This window comes from Rana temporaria, chromosome 3, assembly GCF_905171775.1.
Source record: "Rana temporaria chromosome 3, aRanTem1.1, whole genome shotgun sequence".
Classification (NCBI taxonomy): domain Eukaryota; kingdom Metazoa; phylum Chordata; class Amphibia; order Anura; family Ranidae; genus Rana; species Rana temporaria.
Window position 1 is genome coordinate 358,895,264 of NC_053491.1, and position 20,062 is coordinate 358,915,325.

At 46.2% G+C, this 20,062-nt stretch overlaps 1 protein-coding gene across 4 annotated transcripts in view; it reads left to right on the forward strand.

Moving 5' to 3' along the window:
• IQSEC3 (IQ motif and Sec7 domain ArfGEF 3) overlaps positions 1-20,062 on the forward strand; it is a 187,333-nt gene that overhangs the window by 85,736 nt on the left and 81,535 nt on the right. For all 4 annotated transcript variants that reach the window (XM_040345248.1, XM_040345249.1, XM_040345250.1 and 1 more), the window contains exon 2: positions 11,067-11,135. In XM_040345248.1, the coding sequence (XP_040201182.1) occupies positions 11,067-11,135 (69 nt within the window). The remainder of the gene's footprint in view (positions 1-11,066; positions 11,136-20,062) is intronic.

Genomic DNA, 20,062 nt, shown 5'->3' on the forward strand with positions numbered 1-20,062 from the left:
TGGTTAAGGGAATCCAGTGCCCCCCCAGAACTAGTGTGTGGGTCCCCTGAAAATTACTGGGCGGGGTTATACAAAAACAGGGTGTGACCTTGACAGGAAGGGGTGGGTCATTTTTCTATTAGGAGGTGCAGATATGTAGTCAGGCCTAGGGCAGAACCAAACCTTAATATACTACTGCATATTAGGGCTTATTTAGACCGGAACCGATTTACAGCGTGTTTTTATATTGTGGGAGGAAACCCACGCAGGCACAGGGAGAACATGCAAACTCCATGCAGATGCTGTCACGGGCGGGATTCGAACCAACGACTCTTTTGCTGCTAGGTCAAAGTGCTATACACTACACCACTGTGGTGAACGAACATGATTGCAGCTGAAAGCATGAGATCTATTTTTTTTTTTTTCAATACCATGCTTTCCAGCCTTATTGACCCCGCCTCTCTCCATAAAGAGGACCTGTCACACACTAGTCCTATTACAAGGGATGTTTACATTCCTTGTAATAGGAAGAAAACTGATCATTTTTTTTTTATTTTTTTATTTCAGTGTAAAACATTATAAAACTAAATAAAAATAAATAAGAAAACCCCAAATAAAAATTTTAAAGCGCCCCGTCGCGACGAGCTCGCGCACAGAAGCAAACGCATACGCGAGTAGCGCCCGCATATGAAAACAGTATTCAAACCACACAAGTGAGGTATCGCCGCGATCGTTAGAGTGAGAGCAATAATTCTAGCCCTAGACCTACTCTGCAACTCAAAAAATGCAACCTGTAGAATTTTTTAAACGTCGCCTATCGAGTTTTTTAAAGGGTAAAAGTTTGACGCCATGCCACGAGCGGGCGCAATTTTTAAGCGTGACATGTTGGGTATCATTTTACTCGGCGTAACATTATCTTTCACAATATAGAAAAAAATTGGGCAAAATGTATTGTTGTCTTATTTTTTAATTCAAAAAAGTGATTTTTATCCAAAAAAAGTGCGCTTGTAAGACCGCTGCGCAAATACGGTGTGACAAAAAGTATTGCAATGACTGCCATTTTATTCCCTAGGATGTCTGCTAAAAAAAAATATATAATGTTTGGGGGTTCTGATTAATTTTCTAGCCAAAAAATTGTGATTTTCACATGAAGGAGAGAAGTGCCAGAATTAACCCGGTGGGCAAGTGGTTAAAGTACTCATGGCTATAAAGAATAGAGTCATTGCTCATTAAAACAAAAAAAAAAAAGGGGGGTCCCTCCAAATTAAATTACCAGGCCCTTCAGGTCTGGAATGGATATTAAGGGGAACCCCGCCGTAAAAACCCCAAAAAAAAAAGACGTGCGGTTCCCGGCAAATATCCATTCCAGACCCTTCAGGTCTGGTGTGGATTTTAAGGGGAACTCCACCCCAAATTGAAAAAAAAAATGGCGTGGAGTCCCCCTAAAAATCCACACCAGACCCTTATCCGAGCACGTTGACCTGGCCGGCCGCAGAAAAGAGGGGGGGACAGAGTGCGGCCCCCCCCCTCTCCTGAACCGCACCAGGCCACATGCCCTCAACATGGGGAGGATGTCCCCATGTTGATGGGGACAAGGGTCTCATCCCCACAACCCTTGCCCGGTGGTTGTGGGGGTATGCGGGCGGGAGGTTTATCAGAATCTGGAAGACCCCTTTAACAAAGGGGACCCCCAGATCCTGACCCCCCCCCTGTGTGAAATGGTAATGGGGTACATTGTACCTCTACCATTTCACCCCAAAAAAAATGTCAAAGTGATAAAAATGACAGTAGCCGGTTTTTGACAAATCTTTTAATAAAGTCTTCTTTTCTTCTTTCCTTCGGGGTTCTTCCGCTGCTTCTTCTCGTCCACATCTTGCCCGACGTCTTCTTCTATCTTCTCAGTCCGTCCTTCCGCCTTCTGGTCCCGCATCTTGCCCGTTGTCTTCTCCGTCCGCCTCCTCGTCCGCATCTTGGGTCTTCTGCGGTCTTCTTCTCGGTCCGCCGCCTTCTCGTCCCCTGCGTTTGAATTGTAATTGGCCGCCGTTTTCCCGCTCCTGGGACCCGCCCCCCTCTGACGCCACAAGTAAACTCCTTAGAAGGTCATGTGCGTCAGAGGGGGGCGGGGTCGCAGAGCGTCACACAGCGGGGGAATTCAATTTCAATCGCGCCGCCCGGAGAAGAAGTTCCCGCCGTGTCACACTCATGTGACCCCGCCCCCCTCTGACGCACATGACCTTCTAAGGAGTTTACTTGTGGCGTCAGAGGGGGGCGGGTCCCAGGAGCGGGAAGACGACGGCCAATTCAAATTCAAACGCTGGGTCCGGAGAAGACACAAGATGCGGACGAGAAGGCTGGCGGACCGAGAAGAAGACCGCAGAAGACACAAGATGCGGGACCAGAAGGCTGAAGGACGGACGGAGAAGATAGAAGAAGACGTCGGGCAAGATGTGGACGAGAAGAAGCAGCGGAAGAACCCCGAAGGAAAGAAGAAAAGAAGACTTTATTAAAAGATTTGTCAAAAACCGGCTACTGTCATTTTTATCACTTTGACATTTTTTTTGGGGTGAAATGGTAGAGGTACAATGTACCCCATTACCATTTCACACAGGGGGGGGGTCAGGATCTGGGGGTCCCCTTTGTTAAAGGGGTCTTCCAGATTCTGATAAACCTCCCGCCCGCATACCCCCACAACCACCGGGCAAGGGTTGTGGGGATGAGACCCTTGTCCCCATCAACATGGGGACATCCTCCCCATGTTGAGGGCATGTGGCCTGGTGCGGTTCAGGAGAGGGGGGGGGGCCGCACTCTGTCCCCCCCTCTTTTCTGCGGCCGGCCAGGTCAACGTGCTCGGATAAGGGTCTGGTGTGGATTTTTAGGGGGACTCCACGCCATTTTTTTTTTTAATTTGGGGTGGAGTTCCCCTTAAAATCCACACCAGACCTGAAGGGTCTGGAATGGATATTTGCCGGGAACCGCACGTCTTTTTTTTTTTTGGTTTTTACGGCGGGGTTCCCCTTAATATCCATTCCAGACCTGAAGGGCCTGGTAATTTAATTTGGGGGAACCCCTACACATTTTTTTGTTTGTTTTATGAATGAATCCCTTTAGAATTGTCAGAGCCGACAATTCATTATAGCCGCGTGTGAATTTTTAAATGACTTTTTTCCTTCAGAATGTCACTTTGTGCAGGGGGAGTTCTAAGTGCGGGAAAAATGCGCTATTTCACATGCTGACATTACACCCCCCCTAGGTACGAAATTTAAAGGAATATTTCACTTTTATTGTTTCACTTTAAGAATTATTAATTTCACTGCTCCCGAAAAAACGGCCGTTTTAAAAAATAAAAAAAGCATTGATACATGTTCCCTGGGACAGGACTGAGGTCCCCAAACACTTTTTAGGACAAAACTTGCAGATTAGCCTTTAAAATGAACACTTTTGATTTCTCCCATAGACTTCTATAGGGAGTTCGGCGCGGCTTTACATATTAGTTTCAATGCGCCGGCTGCTACGCTGGTTCATGCGCCTGATTAAGCCTCCACCCGGAGTACTAATTAATGCATGAACCAGCGCAGCGCACATAGCTTAGTAAATCAGGCCCATAGTCTCATGTGGAATCATATGCTAGAAAGGAGTGCAATAAAAAGGGATTGTGATATATATTTTTTGGTGATCTTTTCTCATTTCTAATATATCCCTATAGACCCAGAATATTTTGTTTATTTGTGTGTGTTTGGCGTTTTGTCAGTTTTTAACATTTGTCAGTACAGAAGAACTACTGACAACCCAAAATATGGGATTTTCTTTTACTTTCACTCTCAGTGATATTGGCAAACAGGACAAATAAGGAAGATGAATTTCAATGAACGCAGACAGCAATAAAAACCTGACAGGTGTTCTAATCCTTCTCCAAGCTAAAACAAAAATAAAACGTTTTACTTCTAGTTATACTTTTCAAGCTATATTTTATGATATTCATGCCTGTGTTCACAAAATCTCTGGTTTATGGTACCTCATAAGTATTTGGATTGAAGTGGGCACATCTATTTTTCGAACACATGGCACCCAAAGAGACTTTCTTAACCACTTCCTTACTGGCACATAGTCATATGACATCCGGTGCTTCTCCGGGCTCTCCCGTGCCATCGGGGGCCCGGAGAAAGAATCGTCCAGCGCCGGATGGGAAGCATAGCGATGACTGGTCATCTATATGACCGTCGGAGGCCCGGGCGCGATGTGATGTGATGTAAGTCACAGGTGTCAAACACAAGGCCCGCGGGCCGAATCTGGCCCTCCAGGGCAGCACAGTGGTGCGGTGAGTAGCACTTTCGCCTAGCAGCAAAAGGTTCGCTGGTTCGAATCCCAACCACGACACCATCTGCCTGGAGTTTGCATGTTCTCCCTGTGTCTGCGTGGGTTTCCTCCGGGTACTCCGGTTTCCTCCCACACTCCAAAGACATGCTGGTAGGTAAATTGGATCTCGTCCAAATTGGCCCAGTATATATGTATATGACTGTGTGTCCCTAGCGTGTCATGATCCTACGGGGTAAAAATGACCGCACCAGCCAAGCAGATACTGTCTGGAAAAAGCGCCCAGAGGCGATTCAGTTTGCATGCGTTGCGCTATACAAGTCATTCATTCATTCATTCATTTCATGTGGCCCTCGCATCTCTCCTGCAGCCAGGGGAGGGCTGGGCCGGGGGGCAGGGTGGCAATTGCCTCCCAGGCCGCTCTAACTTATGGTAAAAACAGAGCAGAGGAAACTACAACTCCCTGGGACTGGATTCTTGGAAGCAGGCAGAGGCAGGGCATGCCAGGGAGTCAGGATGCAGGGCTGGGCGCCGGCTGCAACTTGACCCCAGAACCAGGAACATTACCCCCCAGGAGGCCCTGGCGTGCAAGGACCTACTGAGCTGAGATCACTGAGGTGAGAGACCCTGACACCCCTAGCTGACCCCCATACACCCCATGTAACCTGCTCCAGTGATCAGGCTGCATTGATGGGCACTGGAGTTGGCTGCACTGATGGACACCGGTGAGGCTGCATTGAAAAACTAGAAGGGCCATGGATGGTGAGCTGATTCAGCAGTTCAATGGGCCACTTGACTGGACTTGCCCCCCCCAGGCCTAAGGCTGCCAGCCCTCCCCTGCCTGCAGCTGCAGGAGAGCTCCAGCCCTCCTCTGGTCCTACTCCAGACCCTTACTTTCTGCTTTCAAGCAATGCATCCAGCTTCTTCCCAGCAGCAGCATAATGAAAGGGGTGGGTGTACTGTGATGTAAGGGAGGATGGGGGACTCAACTTCTGATGGTGGGGTGGCTCTTGACATCTAATTTTACAGATACAACCGGCTCTTTTGAAGACAATCATAATGCTGATGTAGCCCACGATAAAATTGAGTTTGACACCCCTGATGGAAGTGAAAAAGTTGGAGCACACAGGTAGGCAGGAACACTCAAAATCCCCAGGTAGAGACAGGAACAGAGTCAATAATTAGGAGGGAGAACTTGTTGGTGTATATAGAAAGTCAAAGGCTGGCTCAGTCCACCAACTTCTACCTCTAAATAAAATATCACTTTAAGGTGGACGGACCCTTTAAAAATGGTTTGTCTGTTCTTTTCAGCAGATGACCTACTCTCCCGCTTTTCCTTTGACACAGGATTTTTCCGTTAGGTAATCACAGACAGTTTGAGCTGCATGCCAGTTTTTTTTCTGGTATAATCTCCATGGTGCTGACTCTGTGATGCTGGATCTTTAGTAATGCTGACTGAGAATGGGCCCAAGTAGAATGCAGACTCAGGGCTGAGACTTGCTGTGTGTTGCTGGTTGCAGACAGAGTGCACAGAAAAAGCTCAGAGGCTTCTAAAAACCCCAAATTCCTGATCTGCTGAGTTTAGTGAATCATCTATATTACAATAGTGCAATTTGACTGGTTGTTACAATAAGGGTGCTCAAGGTTGATGTAAGGGGCCTCAAGTGTGAACCCCAACCAAACGAGCCACACATAATATTTAATGAATGTAATGCTACAGAAAGCTGTCGAAGACCACAAACATGTAACAGTGGATGGTCAGAGACTATGGGCATGCATGCTGCTAAAGAAGGTCAAAGACCACAGACATGCAACAAGAGATGGTCAGAGATCTAAGACATGTCACAATAGATGGTCAGAGGTCTAAGACATGTCACAAGAGATGGTTAGAGATCTAAGACATGTCACAGAGATGGTCAGAGATCTAAGACATGTCACAAGAGATGGTCAGAGATCTAAGACATGTCACAAGAGATGGTCAGAGATCTAAGACATGTCACAAGAGATGGTCATAGATCTAAGACATGTCACAAGAGATGGTCAGAGGTCTAAGAACTGTCACAAGAGATGGTCAGAGATCTAAGACCCGTCACAAGAGATGGTCAGAGATCTAAGACATGTCACAAGAGATGGTCAGAGGTCTAAGAACTGTCACAAGAGATGGTCAGAGATCTAAGACATGTCACAAGAGATGGTCAGAGGTCTAAGACATGTCACAAGAGATGGTCAGAGGTCTAAGACCCGTCACAAGAGATGGTCAGAGATCTAAGACATATCACAAGAGATGGTCAGAGATCTAAGACATGTCACAAGAGATGGTCAGAGATCTAAGACATGTCACAAGAGATGGTCAAAGACATGTCACAAGAGATGGTCAGAGATCTAAGACATGTCACGAGAGATGGTCAGAGATCTAAGAGATGTTGCAAGAGATGGTCAGAGATCTAAGACATGTCACAAGAGATGGTCAGAGATCTAAGACATGTCACAAGAGATGGTCAGAGGTCTAAGACCTGTCACAAGAGATGGTCAGAGATCTAAGACATGTCACAAGAGATGGTCAGAGGTCTAAGACATGTCACAAGAGATGGTCAGAGGTCTAAGACCCGTCACAAGAGATGGTCAGAGATCTAAGACATGTCACAAGAGATGGTCAGAGGTCTAAGACATGTCACAAGAGATGGTCAGAGGTCTAAGACCCGTCACAAGAGATGGTCAGAGATCTAAGACATGTCACAAGAGATGGTCAGAGATCTAAGACATGTCACAAGAGATGGTCAGAGATTTAAGACATGTCACAAGAGATGGTCAGAGATCTAAGACATGTCACAAGAGATGGTCAGAGATCTAAGACATGTCACGAGAGATGGTCAGAGATCTAAGACATGTCACGAGAGATGGTCAGAGATCTAAGACATGTCACAAGAGATGGTCATAGGTCTAAGACATGTCACAAGAGATGGTCATAGATCTAAGACATGTCACAGGAGATGGTCAGAGATCTAAGACATGTCACAAGAGATGGTCATAGATCTAAGACATGTCACAGGAGATGGTCAGAGATCTAAGACATGTCACAAGAGATGGTCAGAGGTCTAAGACCTGTCACAAGAGATGGTCAGAGGTCTAAGCCATGTCACAGGAGATGGTCAGAGATCTAAGACATGTCACAAGAGATGGTCAGAGATCTAAGACATGTCACGAGAGATGGTCAGAGATCTAAGAGATGTTGCAAGAGATGGTCAGAGATCTAAGACATGTCACAAGAGATGGTAAGAGGTCTAAGACATGTCACATGAGATTGTCAGGGACTATGGGCATACCACAAGGGATAATCAGGACTAAGGGTGTGCTAGAAGATATGGTCATAGACTGCAAACATGCTATAAGAGATGGTCATAGACTGCAAACATACTATTGGAGTGGTTGAAAACTGGGGACAGGCTTAAGGAGAGTGATAAAAAGGATACACGAGACCACTAGAGATCATAGCTGTTACAGTCCCTTTACAAATGAATTCTTCCACACTTGTGCTCCCTGCAGCCTCCTTAAAATTACTTGTTCAACATTTGATATTCTCTCAGCAAAATCCATTATAAAAGATCAGAGGGGAAAAAAAACACAAAAAGATAAAAGGAGCGGACAGCAAAAAAAAAAAAATTGGGATATTGGGAAAGAAATAAATCAACACATTTAACTATTAGAACCCAGTCAAAAGATTATTTTTCTTTCATTGCTTGATGAAGAAAAATAACATAAATACTGTCTGCAGGTGCAATATAAGTGCTAAAGGGCTATGTGTGGTCCCCGGGGTACCAGGCTGTTAAAGGGTGACTTACAGTACTGAGGGACTGGTATAGGGTAACAGCGCCAGCACTGAGAGGTAGTTCTAGGGTCACAATACAGCTGTGAGAACTAGGCACGGTGGCAGCACAGAACGTGACAGTGGTAATGTATCTAGATGAAGAGCTGCTCTTGTTCTGAGAGGTGTAATTTATTCATTAGGATTGGAGTTACAGAAATTGGACTTAATTACAGAGCAGGGAGCAGCTGGGAGGACGGAGGAGAAGGACAATGTGATCTCACACTGCCCTGTGCACTATCATTACACTAATGGAACTCCGTCACCCCATGACCTTCTCCTTCATGGTGGGGAATCATGCACGCTGCGTTTTTAGCATCCACCCCTTCTCTATATCCCTTTTTCTGAACAGTAACTTAGTACTTGTTATCACTATAGCAGTGATGGCGAACCTTGGCACCCCAGATGTTTTGGAACTACATTTCCCATGATGCCCAACTGCACTACAGAGTGTATGAGCATCATGGGAAATGTAGTTCCAAAACATCTGGGGTGCCACGGTTCGCCATCACTGCACTATAGCCTTGCAGTGCGGGATTGTGGGTTTATTTCCCAGCAGCTCACTGGACTGGAGTCTGCAACACAAATACATACTGGGCCAGATTCACAGAAGAGATACGACAGCGTATCTCCTGATACGCCGTGGTATCTCTGTGATCCGCCCGTCCTAACTATGCGGCTGATTCATAGAATCAGTTACGCATAGATAGCCATAAGATCCGACAGGTGTAATTGACTTACACCGTCGGATCTTAGGATGCAATTCTAGGCCGGCTGCTAGGTGGCGATTCCATAGCGGTCGGCGTAGAATATGCAAATGACTAGTTACGGCGATCCACGAAGATCCGCGCGTTCGTTGCAATCTCGTACGTCGACGCTAGTCGTTTTTACCCGTCGCAAAGTTACACCTGCTTTAACATGGCTTATCTTTAGATCAGCCATGTTAAAGTATGGCCGTCGTTCCCGCGTCGAATTTCGTTTTTTTTTTTTTTTTGCGTAAGACGTCCGGGAATACGAAACACCGTAACGCACGTCGCATTTCAAAAAAAACATCGGGGCGCCGTAATTTTGCGCAATGCACGTTCGGGAAATTTCCTAACGGAGCATGCGCAGAACGTTCGGCGCGGGAACGCGCCTAATTTAAATGGTGTCCGCCCCATTTGAATTAGGCGGGCTTGCGCCGAGCGCATTTACGTTAAACCGCCGCAAGTTTACAAGGAAAGAGCTTTGTGAATCAGGCACTTACGCTGTAAACCTGCGGCGGTGTAACGTAAATGGGATACGTTACGCCGCCGAGTAACGTAAGTGTCTGTGAATCTGGCCCACTGTACCTGCAAGTTTTATACAGAACTGTGGCATATATCGGAGCTTTATAAATATTTAAAAATAATAATAGCAGATTTTTCAAGCAGTGCAGTGTATTTCAGGGGAGGAAAGTTAAGCCCCTTTCACATGAGGCAGACTCTGTTACGATCAGCAGGGAAAAGTAGAACGGGCAAATGACAGGTCTATGTGAAAGACCTACAGGCTGACCTGATTGGAACGATCGTGTGAAAAGGGCCTAGGATAGAAGAAAAAGCTAAATCCTCCAGCAGTGCAGAGTATTTCAGGAGAGGAGAGTTAAAGTAAAATGAAACCTTTGGGTTTTTTAAATTAAAATAACAAACACTTAACTGCTCTGTGCAATGGTTTTGCACAGAGCAGCCCTGACCCTCCTTTTCTGGGGTCCCTCGCCAGCAATCAAGGCCCCTCCTCTTCAGAGAGTGCCCCCCATAGGAAGCTGCTTTCCATTTTAAAGCGGTTCTCCACCCTAAAGTGATGTCCCGCTGATCGGAACCCTCCCCCCCTCCGGTGTCACACCTTTCAGGGGGGAGGGGGGTGCAGATACCTGTCTAAAGACAGGTATTTGCACCCACTTCCGGCCCGGCATTCACGGGCAAAAGACAGGCATTGCGTCACATCCCGTCGCCCCTCCGTTGTGTGCTGGGAACACTCGGCTCCCAGCACACAGCGGGAGCCAATCGGCGGGTGCGGCGCGACTCGCGCCTGCGCCGTAGGGAACCAGGCAATGAAGCCGCAGGGCTTCACTTCCTGGTTCCCTCAGCATGGATGGAGGGGGGAGCAGCAGGGTGACGAGCGATCGCTCGTCATCTGCTGCGGACGCCGCTGGACCCCAGGACAGGTAAGTGTCCTAATATTAAAAGTCAGCGGCTGCAGTATTTGTAGCTGCTGGCTTTTAATATTTTTTTTTGGCGGAACATCCGCTTTAAATAGAACAACGCAGAATCCTCCAACAGCACGACGTATTTCAGGAGAGGAGAGCTAGATAGAGGAAGGAGCAGAGCCTCCCAGCAGTGCATGGGATTATAGAAGAGTAGAGTTATGGCCCGTACACACGACCCGAAAATTGGACGACAGATCATCCGTATTTTTGTTAGTCGCATATCAAAAATGGAGAGTTTACTAAAGTTCAGAAAATTCTCGTACGACAGAATAACAAATTGGAAGTGATGTCATGTATTGTAGTGTATTTCTATTGTATTTTCGGATGACAACTGTACCGATTAAACAAAAATCGTACGATCTAGTATCATACGAGAATTTTTTTCGTGCTAGTCCCATAAGATAATAATATCGAATGAACTGTCGTGATCGTCTCTCGAAAGCTCCGTACCAACAATCCGATTATCATACGATCGCATCGAAAGCGGTATTTTTCGTATGATTTTCGGATTGTGTGTATGCGCTATAAGATAGATGAGGGAGCAGCCCCCCCCCCCCACCTCTCATAAAATAGAATAACATTACTAAAACATACAGTGAATCTAATTGAGGTTATAATGCTAAATATGTAACTGGTTGTATGAAGACTAATGCTATGAGTTGTATTTAAAAAAAATATTATCTTTTTTAGGAATGAGACGGTTTTGCACCAGTTCTGCTGCCCTGTTGCTGATGCGGAGCAGAAACCTTCTCCACCCAGGTAAGATCACCATCTTCAATGCACTGCAGAAAAGCTGGGCTTTGGCATTTGGATAGGACGTTTAGTCATTTATTTTGGGGGTAATCTGGGCCACCTAAGAGTAAATATGCTGCGTGTGCATTTGTGATGAATACGTACTATGCAGCTTCTGTTGACCAGTCTCTTCACATCCATCATGAGAATTATCTGTATAAAATCATTTTGCTGCAATTGTTATCCATCCTGGTCTACTATATTAAAGAGGTGCATTTTTTTTTTTTGGGGGGGGGGGGGGGGTGCAGATATCAGTGAACCTTATATTCCATCTGTTAGTTTGCCATTGTGTGTTGAGAAATGTGTTTTGCCAAAAAATTGTAGCCCATTGATATAAATCCTGGCAATTTCGCTGTGTAACCTTGATCGCCGTGCTACCTTGGCTAAATTGTACTACAGAGGTTTAGGTAAGCTTTGCGGCAATAAAAAAAATCACTGTAAGATAAAACCTGCAATTATGTCTTTGTATTTCTTTCAAGAGGCTGGAACAGTGCTTGCTCAATTTTCATAACAGCAGCATTATAGAGCGGGAGGAATGATGAAGGGAGTGCAGGAGGTAGAGGGGATTGAGAAGAGATAGAAGAGGGCAGGAGATGGGGAGACAGAGGTGGGGAGGAGGGAATACAGACTAGTAAAGGAGGAATGAGTGAAGGCAGAGGAGAAATGCAGAGAGTGTAGGAGGTGGAGGAGGGAGGAGCATTGGAGAGAGTGTAAGAGGTAAGAGACAGAGGAAGAATGGAGAGAGTGCAGGAGGCGGAGGAGACAGAGAAGAAATGGAGAGAGTGCATGAAATAAGAGAGACATAGGAGATATAGAGAGAGTGTAGGAGGTGGGAGAGACAAAGGAGAGATGGAGAGAGTTTAGTTGGTGGGAGAGACGGAGAGAGCGTAGGAGGTGGATGAGACTGAGGAGAAAAGAAGAGAGTGCAGTAGGTAGACAGAGGAGAGATAGAGAGAGTGGAGGAGGTGGGAGAGACAGAGGACAGGTGGAGAGAGTGCAGGACATATGAGAGACTAAGGAGAGATGGAGAAAGTGTAGGAGGTAGGAGAGACAGAGGAAAGATGGAGAGAGTGTAGGAGGTGGGAGAGACGGAGGAGAGATGGAGAGAGTGTGGGAGGTGGGAGTGACTGAGTAGAGATGGAGACAGTGGAGGCGATGGGAGAGACAGAGGAGAGACTGAGGGAGTGCAGGAGGTGGAGGTGACAGAGGAGAGATGGAGAGAATGCAGGAGTTAGAGGAGACAGAGGAGAGAACGATGGAGTGGAGGAGATGGGAGAGACAGAGGAGAGATAGAGAGAGTGCAGGAGGTAGGAGAGACAGAGGAAAGATGGAGAGAGTGTAGGAGGTAGGAGAGACTGAGGAGAGATGGAGAGAGTGTGGGAGGTGGGAGTGACTGAGTAGAGATGGAGACAGTGGAGGCGATGGGAGAGACAGAGGAGAGACTGAGGGAGTGCAGGAGGTGGAGGTGACAGAGGAGAGATGGAGAGAATGCAGGAGTTAGAGGAGACAGAGGAGAGAACGATGGAGTGGAGGAGATGGGAGAGACAGAGGAGAGATGAAGAGAGTGGAGGAGGTAGGAGAGACTGAGGAGAGATGGAGAGAGTGTAGGAGGTGGGAGAGATGGAGGAGATGTGGAGAGAGTGCAGGAGGTAGAGGAGACAGAGGAGAGATTGAGAGAGTGGAGGTGGTGGGAGAGACAGAGGAAAGATGGAGATAGTGGAGGCGGTGGAGGAGACAGAGGAGAGATGGAGAGAATGCAGGAGGTAGAGGAGACAGAGGAGAGATAGAATGGAGGAGATGGGAGAAACAGAGAATAGGTGGAGAGAGTGCAGGAGGTAGAGGAGACAGAGGAGAGATAGAATGGAGGAGATAGAAGAGGTGGAGAGGAATGCAGGAGGTAGAGGAGACAGAGGAGAGAAAGAATGGAGGAGATGGGAGAGACAGAGAAGAGGTGGAGAGAGTGCAGGAGGTAGAGGAGACAGAGGAGAGATAGAATGGAGGAGATGAGAGAGACAGAGAAGAGGTGGAGAGAGTGCAGGAGGTAGAGGAGACAGAGGAGAGATAGAATGAAGGAGATAGAAGAGGTGGAGAGAGTGCAGGGGGTAGAGGAGACAGAGTAGAGAAAGAATGGAGGAGATGGGAGAGACAGAGAAGAGGCGGAGAGAGTGCAGGAGGTAGAGGAGACAGAGGAGAGATAGAATGGAGGAGATGGGAGAGATAGAGAAGAGATGGAGAGAATGCAGGAGGTAGAGGAGACAGAGGAGAGAAAGAATGGAAGAGATGGGAGAGACAGAGAAGAGGTGGAGAGAGTGCAGGAGGTAGAGGAGACAGAGGAGAGATAGATAGAGTGGAGAAGATGGGAGAGACAGCAGAGAGACAGAGAGAGTTGCAGGAGGTGGGAGAGACAGAGAAGTAGAGTGAATGTAAGAGATAGACAGTGTGAGAGACAGAAGAGAGTTGGCGCTAGGAAATTGGTCAGACAGAAGAGAGATAAAGAAAATGCAGAAAGTGGGAGACATAAAGGAGAGTCAGAGAGAGTGCATGAGGTAGGAGGTATGAGGGGGTGCAGTAGGTCGAAGAGGCAGAGAAGAGATGTAGAGTGCAGGAGGTAGAAGAGTGTAGGAGGTACAGTAGGAGAGATGGAGAGCGTGTAGAAGGTTGAAGAGACGGGGGAGATGGAGAGAGCATAGGAAGTTGGCGAGATAGACATGAGAACATTTAGGAGATGGAGAGAGTGCAGGAGGTGGGCAGGGATGGACTGGCCATTGGGACTACAGGGAGTTTCCCGGTGGGCCGATGGCTCAGTGGGCCGGCTTCAGTGACAGTGGGCGGCCGCCCCCCTCCGCTTCTCTGTCTCTCCCTTCCCGCAGAGCTCACCTCCTCTCCCTCCCCGCAGCACTCACCTGGGGGAACAAAGAAGCAAAGGGAGGACCAGAGAAGCAGGGGGAATGACTGAGGAGCATGGGGGAGGGGACAGACAGCTGACTCAACAGCTACGGCCTGGGAGTTTCTCCCTTCTGCCTAATCTTGTCCCATAAGGGGGGGCACCGAACTGATTCTTTGCCCCGGGTGAAATAATGTCTAGCTTCCCCACTGGTACTGCCTATAAGAGTACCAGTACCAGCCGTTCTACTCTAATAAAGTAGAACGGCTAGTGAAGGGGGAGAGGGGGCTTGGGTGGCCGGGGGGGGGGGGGGTGCGGGAGTTGTCCGGCCGCCATAGGAGAGTCAAAGTGGGCCAGTCTGGATGAAGTCCAGGGCCAAATTTCTGTCCCAGTCCAGCCCTGGAGGTGGGTAGGCAGTAATTTATTCTATTCTTGCTATAATCTTCAAACTATATGTGTGCTGTTCAGGGGTTAATCATTCGCTGTTTCTTTTTGCTGATTTTCTTGGCATGAAATTAAACTTGATTTTGCTGCTGTATCATGTAATTAACCTGGAAAAGGCTTCAGTAAGGAAGCATTAAGTATCCTCCAGAGTGTTTCTCACAAACACCTGGTGGGTAGAGCGCTCAGAAGTACATTCCAGGAGAGATGGCGGTAATGTAAAACCCTCTGGTTAAATAAAGGCTGCATAGGGGAGATATGGGGGTTTCTTTAAAGGGGAACTCCATTGTGCACAATTTATATGGCCACATGCCAAACTCTAGCTTGCGACTCAACATTATTAAACAAGTAAAGATGGAATAATCAATTGAACAGATATTTGGCCCCTAACAAATTCTTACATAGTTTGATCCTATCTGATCAATGTCAGGGCACACAAATCTGTTCATACACAAGGTCATTTAAAAGAGTGATCAAACTTTCAATTTAGTTTTCATCAAAATAGTAAAGCAATTAATTGAGGACACAAAATAGGGGTTTTGACTGGCTGAAAGAAGATGGGATTGAAATCGCCCTCATTAAGTGTGGCAGAAAAATCCGATCTCTTAATACAAAATTGCCGTAATTTTTTATCCCATTTTAATTCGATCTGTTGAAAAAATATATTGTCTAGTTTCAACTTAACAATCTACTGAATTTTGCTGGTTGAACAAACTGGTGACAGTCGGTCTCCCTTGGCAATTGCTTAAAGCCTGAAGCCTCGTACACACGCTCGGTTTTCTCGGCAAGAAAACAGCTGGCAGAGCTTTTTGCCGAGAAAAACGTTCGTGAGAAAACTGTCATGAATCTCAACGAGAAAAAAAGAGAACCTGCTCTCTATTTTCTCGTCGGGAGTCTCAATTTTCTCGTTGTGATTCTTGTCGGTCAGAATCAAGTATGAGAAGGGAGCGCACCTTCTGGTAAAACTAGCGTTTGTAATGGAGATAGCACATTCGTCACACTGTAACGGACTGAAAAGCACAAGGCTGAAAAGCGCGAATCGTCTCTCACCAAACATTAACTAACACGCAGTAACACGAGATTAGCGAAAGCAGCCCAAACGATGGCGCCAGTGGAATTGAACTTCCCCTTTATACTGCCGTTGTACGTGTTTTACATCACCGCATTTTAGAATGATGAGATTTTGGCTTGACAGTGTGTATGCAAGGAAAGCTAGACAAGAATCCCGTCAAGCTTGACAAGAATCCCGTTGAGAAAAATTAAGTTTTTTTTACGACGGGATTGTTGCCCGTGTGTACGGGGCTATTTTTCTTTATTTTTTTAAATGCCCTCAAGGAAGAAAAAAAAATACCTGCATTCTGCCAGCTCTATGGCCCTCAGTGCCACAAAATATCCATGGTCATTTTGGTTGAATGACGACCAGCTCATTCAGCCCAGGTGACTGAGGAGATACTGTGAGTGCAGTGGGTCTGGGACACCCCCCCCCCCCCCAGAGGGCATGCCACTTCAGTGCCCTACAATCCTAGTGTTATGATGCACAGATCTGCTTTCTGTGTTATTGATTGCTGCCCATCACTGGAGATACGAAAACTCAATGGGCTAGATTCATGTAGCATTTACGCCGGCGTATCTGATACCTCCAGATATATCTCCAGATACGCCGCCGTAATTTCAATATCGTTACGCTGATTCTCAAAGGCAGATACGCTCCAAAAATAGGCTTCCTCCGCCGACGTAACTTGAAGGCGGCGGCGTATAATTGTGTGCAATATTACGTTGGCCGCTAGGGGCGCTTCCGTTGTTTTCGGCGTAGAATATGCAAATTACCTAGATACGATTCACAAACGTACGTACGGCCGCCGCAATTTATTTACGTCGTTTACGTTAGGCTTTTTCGGCGTAAGGTTGTTCCTGCTATTAGGAGGTGCAGCCAATGTTAAGTATGGACGTCGTTCCCACTTCAAAATTGTAATATTTTTTACGTCGTTTGCGTAAGTCGTTCGAGAATAGGGCTGGACGTAATTTATGTTCACGTCGAAACCAATACGTTGTTGCGCCGTACTTGGGAGCAATGCACACTGGGATATGTACACGGACGGCGCATGCGCCGTCAGTACAAAACGTCAATCACGTCAGGTCATCATAGATTTACATAAAACACGCCCCCTTCCACATTTGAATTACGCGCGCTTACGCCGGCCCCATTTACGCTACGCCGCCGCAACTTACGGAGCAAGTGCTTTGTGAATACTGCACTAGCTCCTGTAAGTTGCGTCGGCGTAGCGTAAATACAATAAGCAGCGCCGCCGTAACTATGCGCGCCCCTACCTGAATCTAACCCAATGTGTCACATCATGACAAGCCTGAAGACTTTTGCAAAAGGTAAGTTTAGAAATAAGAAAGTAAAAAATGTATGCAGAGGTACTCCAGGGAGAGGTGAACTAAAAGGCAGAGTAGGAATCTAAAGTTTGTCTTTAAGTGCCGTTACCCATGGCAATAGACTTTCAGTCTGATGACTGCTGTAAATTGATGTAAATTTAATCACTTGCATGTTGCCCGTTTTGCTTCTTTATTCGGTGCCCCACTTGAAAATTGCAATATATCTGAACATTTCATGACTCATAATCATCCATCCTGCATGCGCTCATCCCTGACGCACTATATATTAAATTTCCAGTAAGCCGAAGAATTTTTTTCTGCAGAACAATGCAATTTTTTGTTTAGTCTATTCCCTGCAGACCATCTGCTGGCTGCGTCTAGTAGATTGGTATGCAGAATTTGTGTACATTGTTCCACCTAATTGATTTAAACCCTGCTTCAGATTCATTTTGGACGCTCGCTTTTCATTTATGAAAAAATCATAAAGACAATGACTTGTTTTCTGTTTCACGAGAGGTTTGTGTACCGTCTGCCGAACGCCAGCTGCTGAAGATTTGTGGTGCCTCTGAAAGGGGACCTCCATTTAAAATTAATATTTTATTTTGATAAGCTAGAAAAGACAGACAGTTCATAAATGTCAATCTTTGTTGTGGAGGTGCCCTTCAAGTGGATGCAGGCTGATCGCAGTGCTTGGATCGGCAAGCTTCAGAAAGCCAATAGATCCGAAATCAGTTGGTTGATCTGTGTCACACCTTCATGTGCCGTACATAAAGATTTTGGAACGTTGACAGAAAATTTGGTGGTAAATTGATGATGGAGAAGAATCTGGTGACCCTGTTATATTTCAGTGCCAGTCTGTGGCTGTCACACAAGGAAGATACTCCATTGTATTATATATATATATATATATATATATATATATATATATATATATATATAAACATAGGGCCAGATTCTCAGAAGAGTTACGACAGTGTAACTCAGGAAACACCGTCGTATATCTGTTTCTGAGCCCGGGTATCTATGCGAGTGATTCCTAGAATCATTTTCGCATAGATACGGCCAAGATCCGACAGGTGTAAGTCACTTACACCGTCGGATCTTAGATGTAATGCAACGCCGGCCGCTAGGTGGCGTTTACGTTCAGGTCTCATTTGACTATGCAAATGAGCCTGATACGCCGATTCCCCAACAAATTTGCATCGCGTACTCGTCGCCCTACGTCGTTTCCGTAAGGTTACCCCTGCTATATGAGGGGTAACCTTACGCCAGTCCGCCGTATGCCATGTTAAGCATGGCGTCGGGTCTGCGTCGTCTTTTTCTGTCGGTTACGTCGTTTTCCTAAGTCGTTCTTGAATACATCTTTACGTCAATGATGCACACGTCGGCATTATTGACGTTTTCCGTCGTGAGCTGGAGCATGCGCACTGGGCTATTTTTCAGCCCGGCGCATGCGCAGTTCAATCGGCGCGGGGCACGCTTAATTTGAATGCAAGCCGCCCTCCTTCGAATTACGCGGCCATACGCTGGGCCATTTACACTACGCTGCCGCAAATTACGGAGCAAGTGTTTGGGGAATACAACACTTGCTCCTGTAAGTTGCGGTGGCGTAGTGTAAATGGCTTACCCTACGCCAACGCAGATTCTTAGAGAATCTGGCCCATAGAGACTAATTTACAGTATATATATATAGCCTTGTTGCACACCTATGCATTGCAGTAATAGTAGTAGTAGTAGTGCACAACACACTATACGTCATTATCCCTGATGCAATGCATTGGGATGTCATTCAAAATAAATTATTATTTTAAATGGCATCCCAACACACCTTGCCAGTGCATCTCAATGTATGTGTGTTTCAGTTCACCAAGTGAACCATCCATGCATTGTGTTGTACAAAAAAATGGGGCATATCCAGATTTTGATATACATATACAGTACAATACAATGCCCCTATGCACCAGGCAGATGAGAAGGGGGCTAAAGCTTACATATGAATGCCAACATGGGCAACCAAATTGTATTACAATATTTAATATGTGCCCAGATATTTATTACAGGCATTTTACACAGAGCTATACATACTGTGTATTCACATCTGTCTTTGCCCTTAAGATCTCTGACTTTTTCCAATAGGTAAGCCTATAATAACGCTTACTTATAGGTACTGTAAATATCTCCTAAACCTGCGCTGTTTAGGAGATATTTACTGTAAATGCAACCAATGACTTTACTGGCGCATGCGCTTTGAAGGAATGGCCAACCGCACCGTTCTTTCAGAGTCCTGTGCCCTAAATGGTGGCTCCCACATGCATGTGCAGGAGTGACATCATCGCAGCTGCGGCCAGTCACACAGCCGAAGTCCGGTAACCCAGAAGGGAGACCGGTGAATATGGAAGTGACAGCGCGCCGCTGGAAGGCTTCGTTTTCAGGTAAGTTTAACATAATGGGCTAGTATGCTATGCCCATTATGACATCACCTTTCAGGTTATAAAAAAAAAAAAAAAACAGCGTTTTACTACCGCTTTAAGGAGCTTACAATCTAAGGTCTCTAGTTCATATGCATACTGTACACATATAGTGCCAATTTAGACAGGAACCAATAAATCTACCAGCATGTCATTGGAGTGTGGGAGGAAACACAAGTGCAGGGAGAACATGCAAACTCCATGCAGACAGTGCCCCTACAACAGGATTTGAACTGAGAACCTAAGTTAAGTCCTGCAAGGCAAAAAGTGCTAACCTTGAACCGTTTTGCGTCCTACAGCAAAACGACACGCATCTTCACCCTGTCTCTTAGTACAAAATGGCTTCATCTTTGTCTCCTATCAATGGTAGAGCGCCCCTAACATGTTTCGTCCAGTAGAGGCTTGATCTACAACGGGCAAAACATGTTAGAGGTGGTTTATTTCATAGGTAGGAGTTTGAGCTGAAGCCATTTTTGACTAAGAGGAGCACACTATATGCTAAAGCAATGTGCGGAGGTGTGCCATATTGTTGTAGTTCTCAAAGTTTCTCACAAGCTAGCATTCACCCAACCAGTACCTGCAAACATTGTGGCCAGTCAGCTGGGATAACAGATTGGAGCATTCAAGCTATATTAATTAAATTTGGTTTGTGGTCCACTGTTCTTCCTACATGTTCACATTCTCCAGCATACATATGATGGCTTTACTAAGAAGTGTGGTTT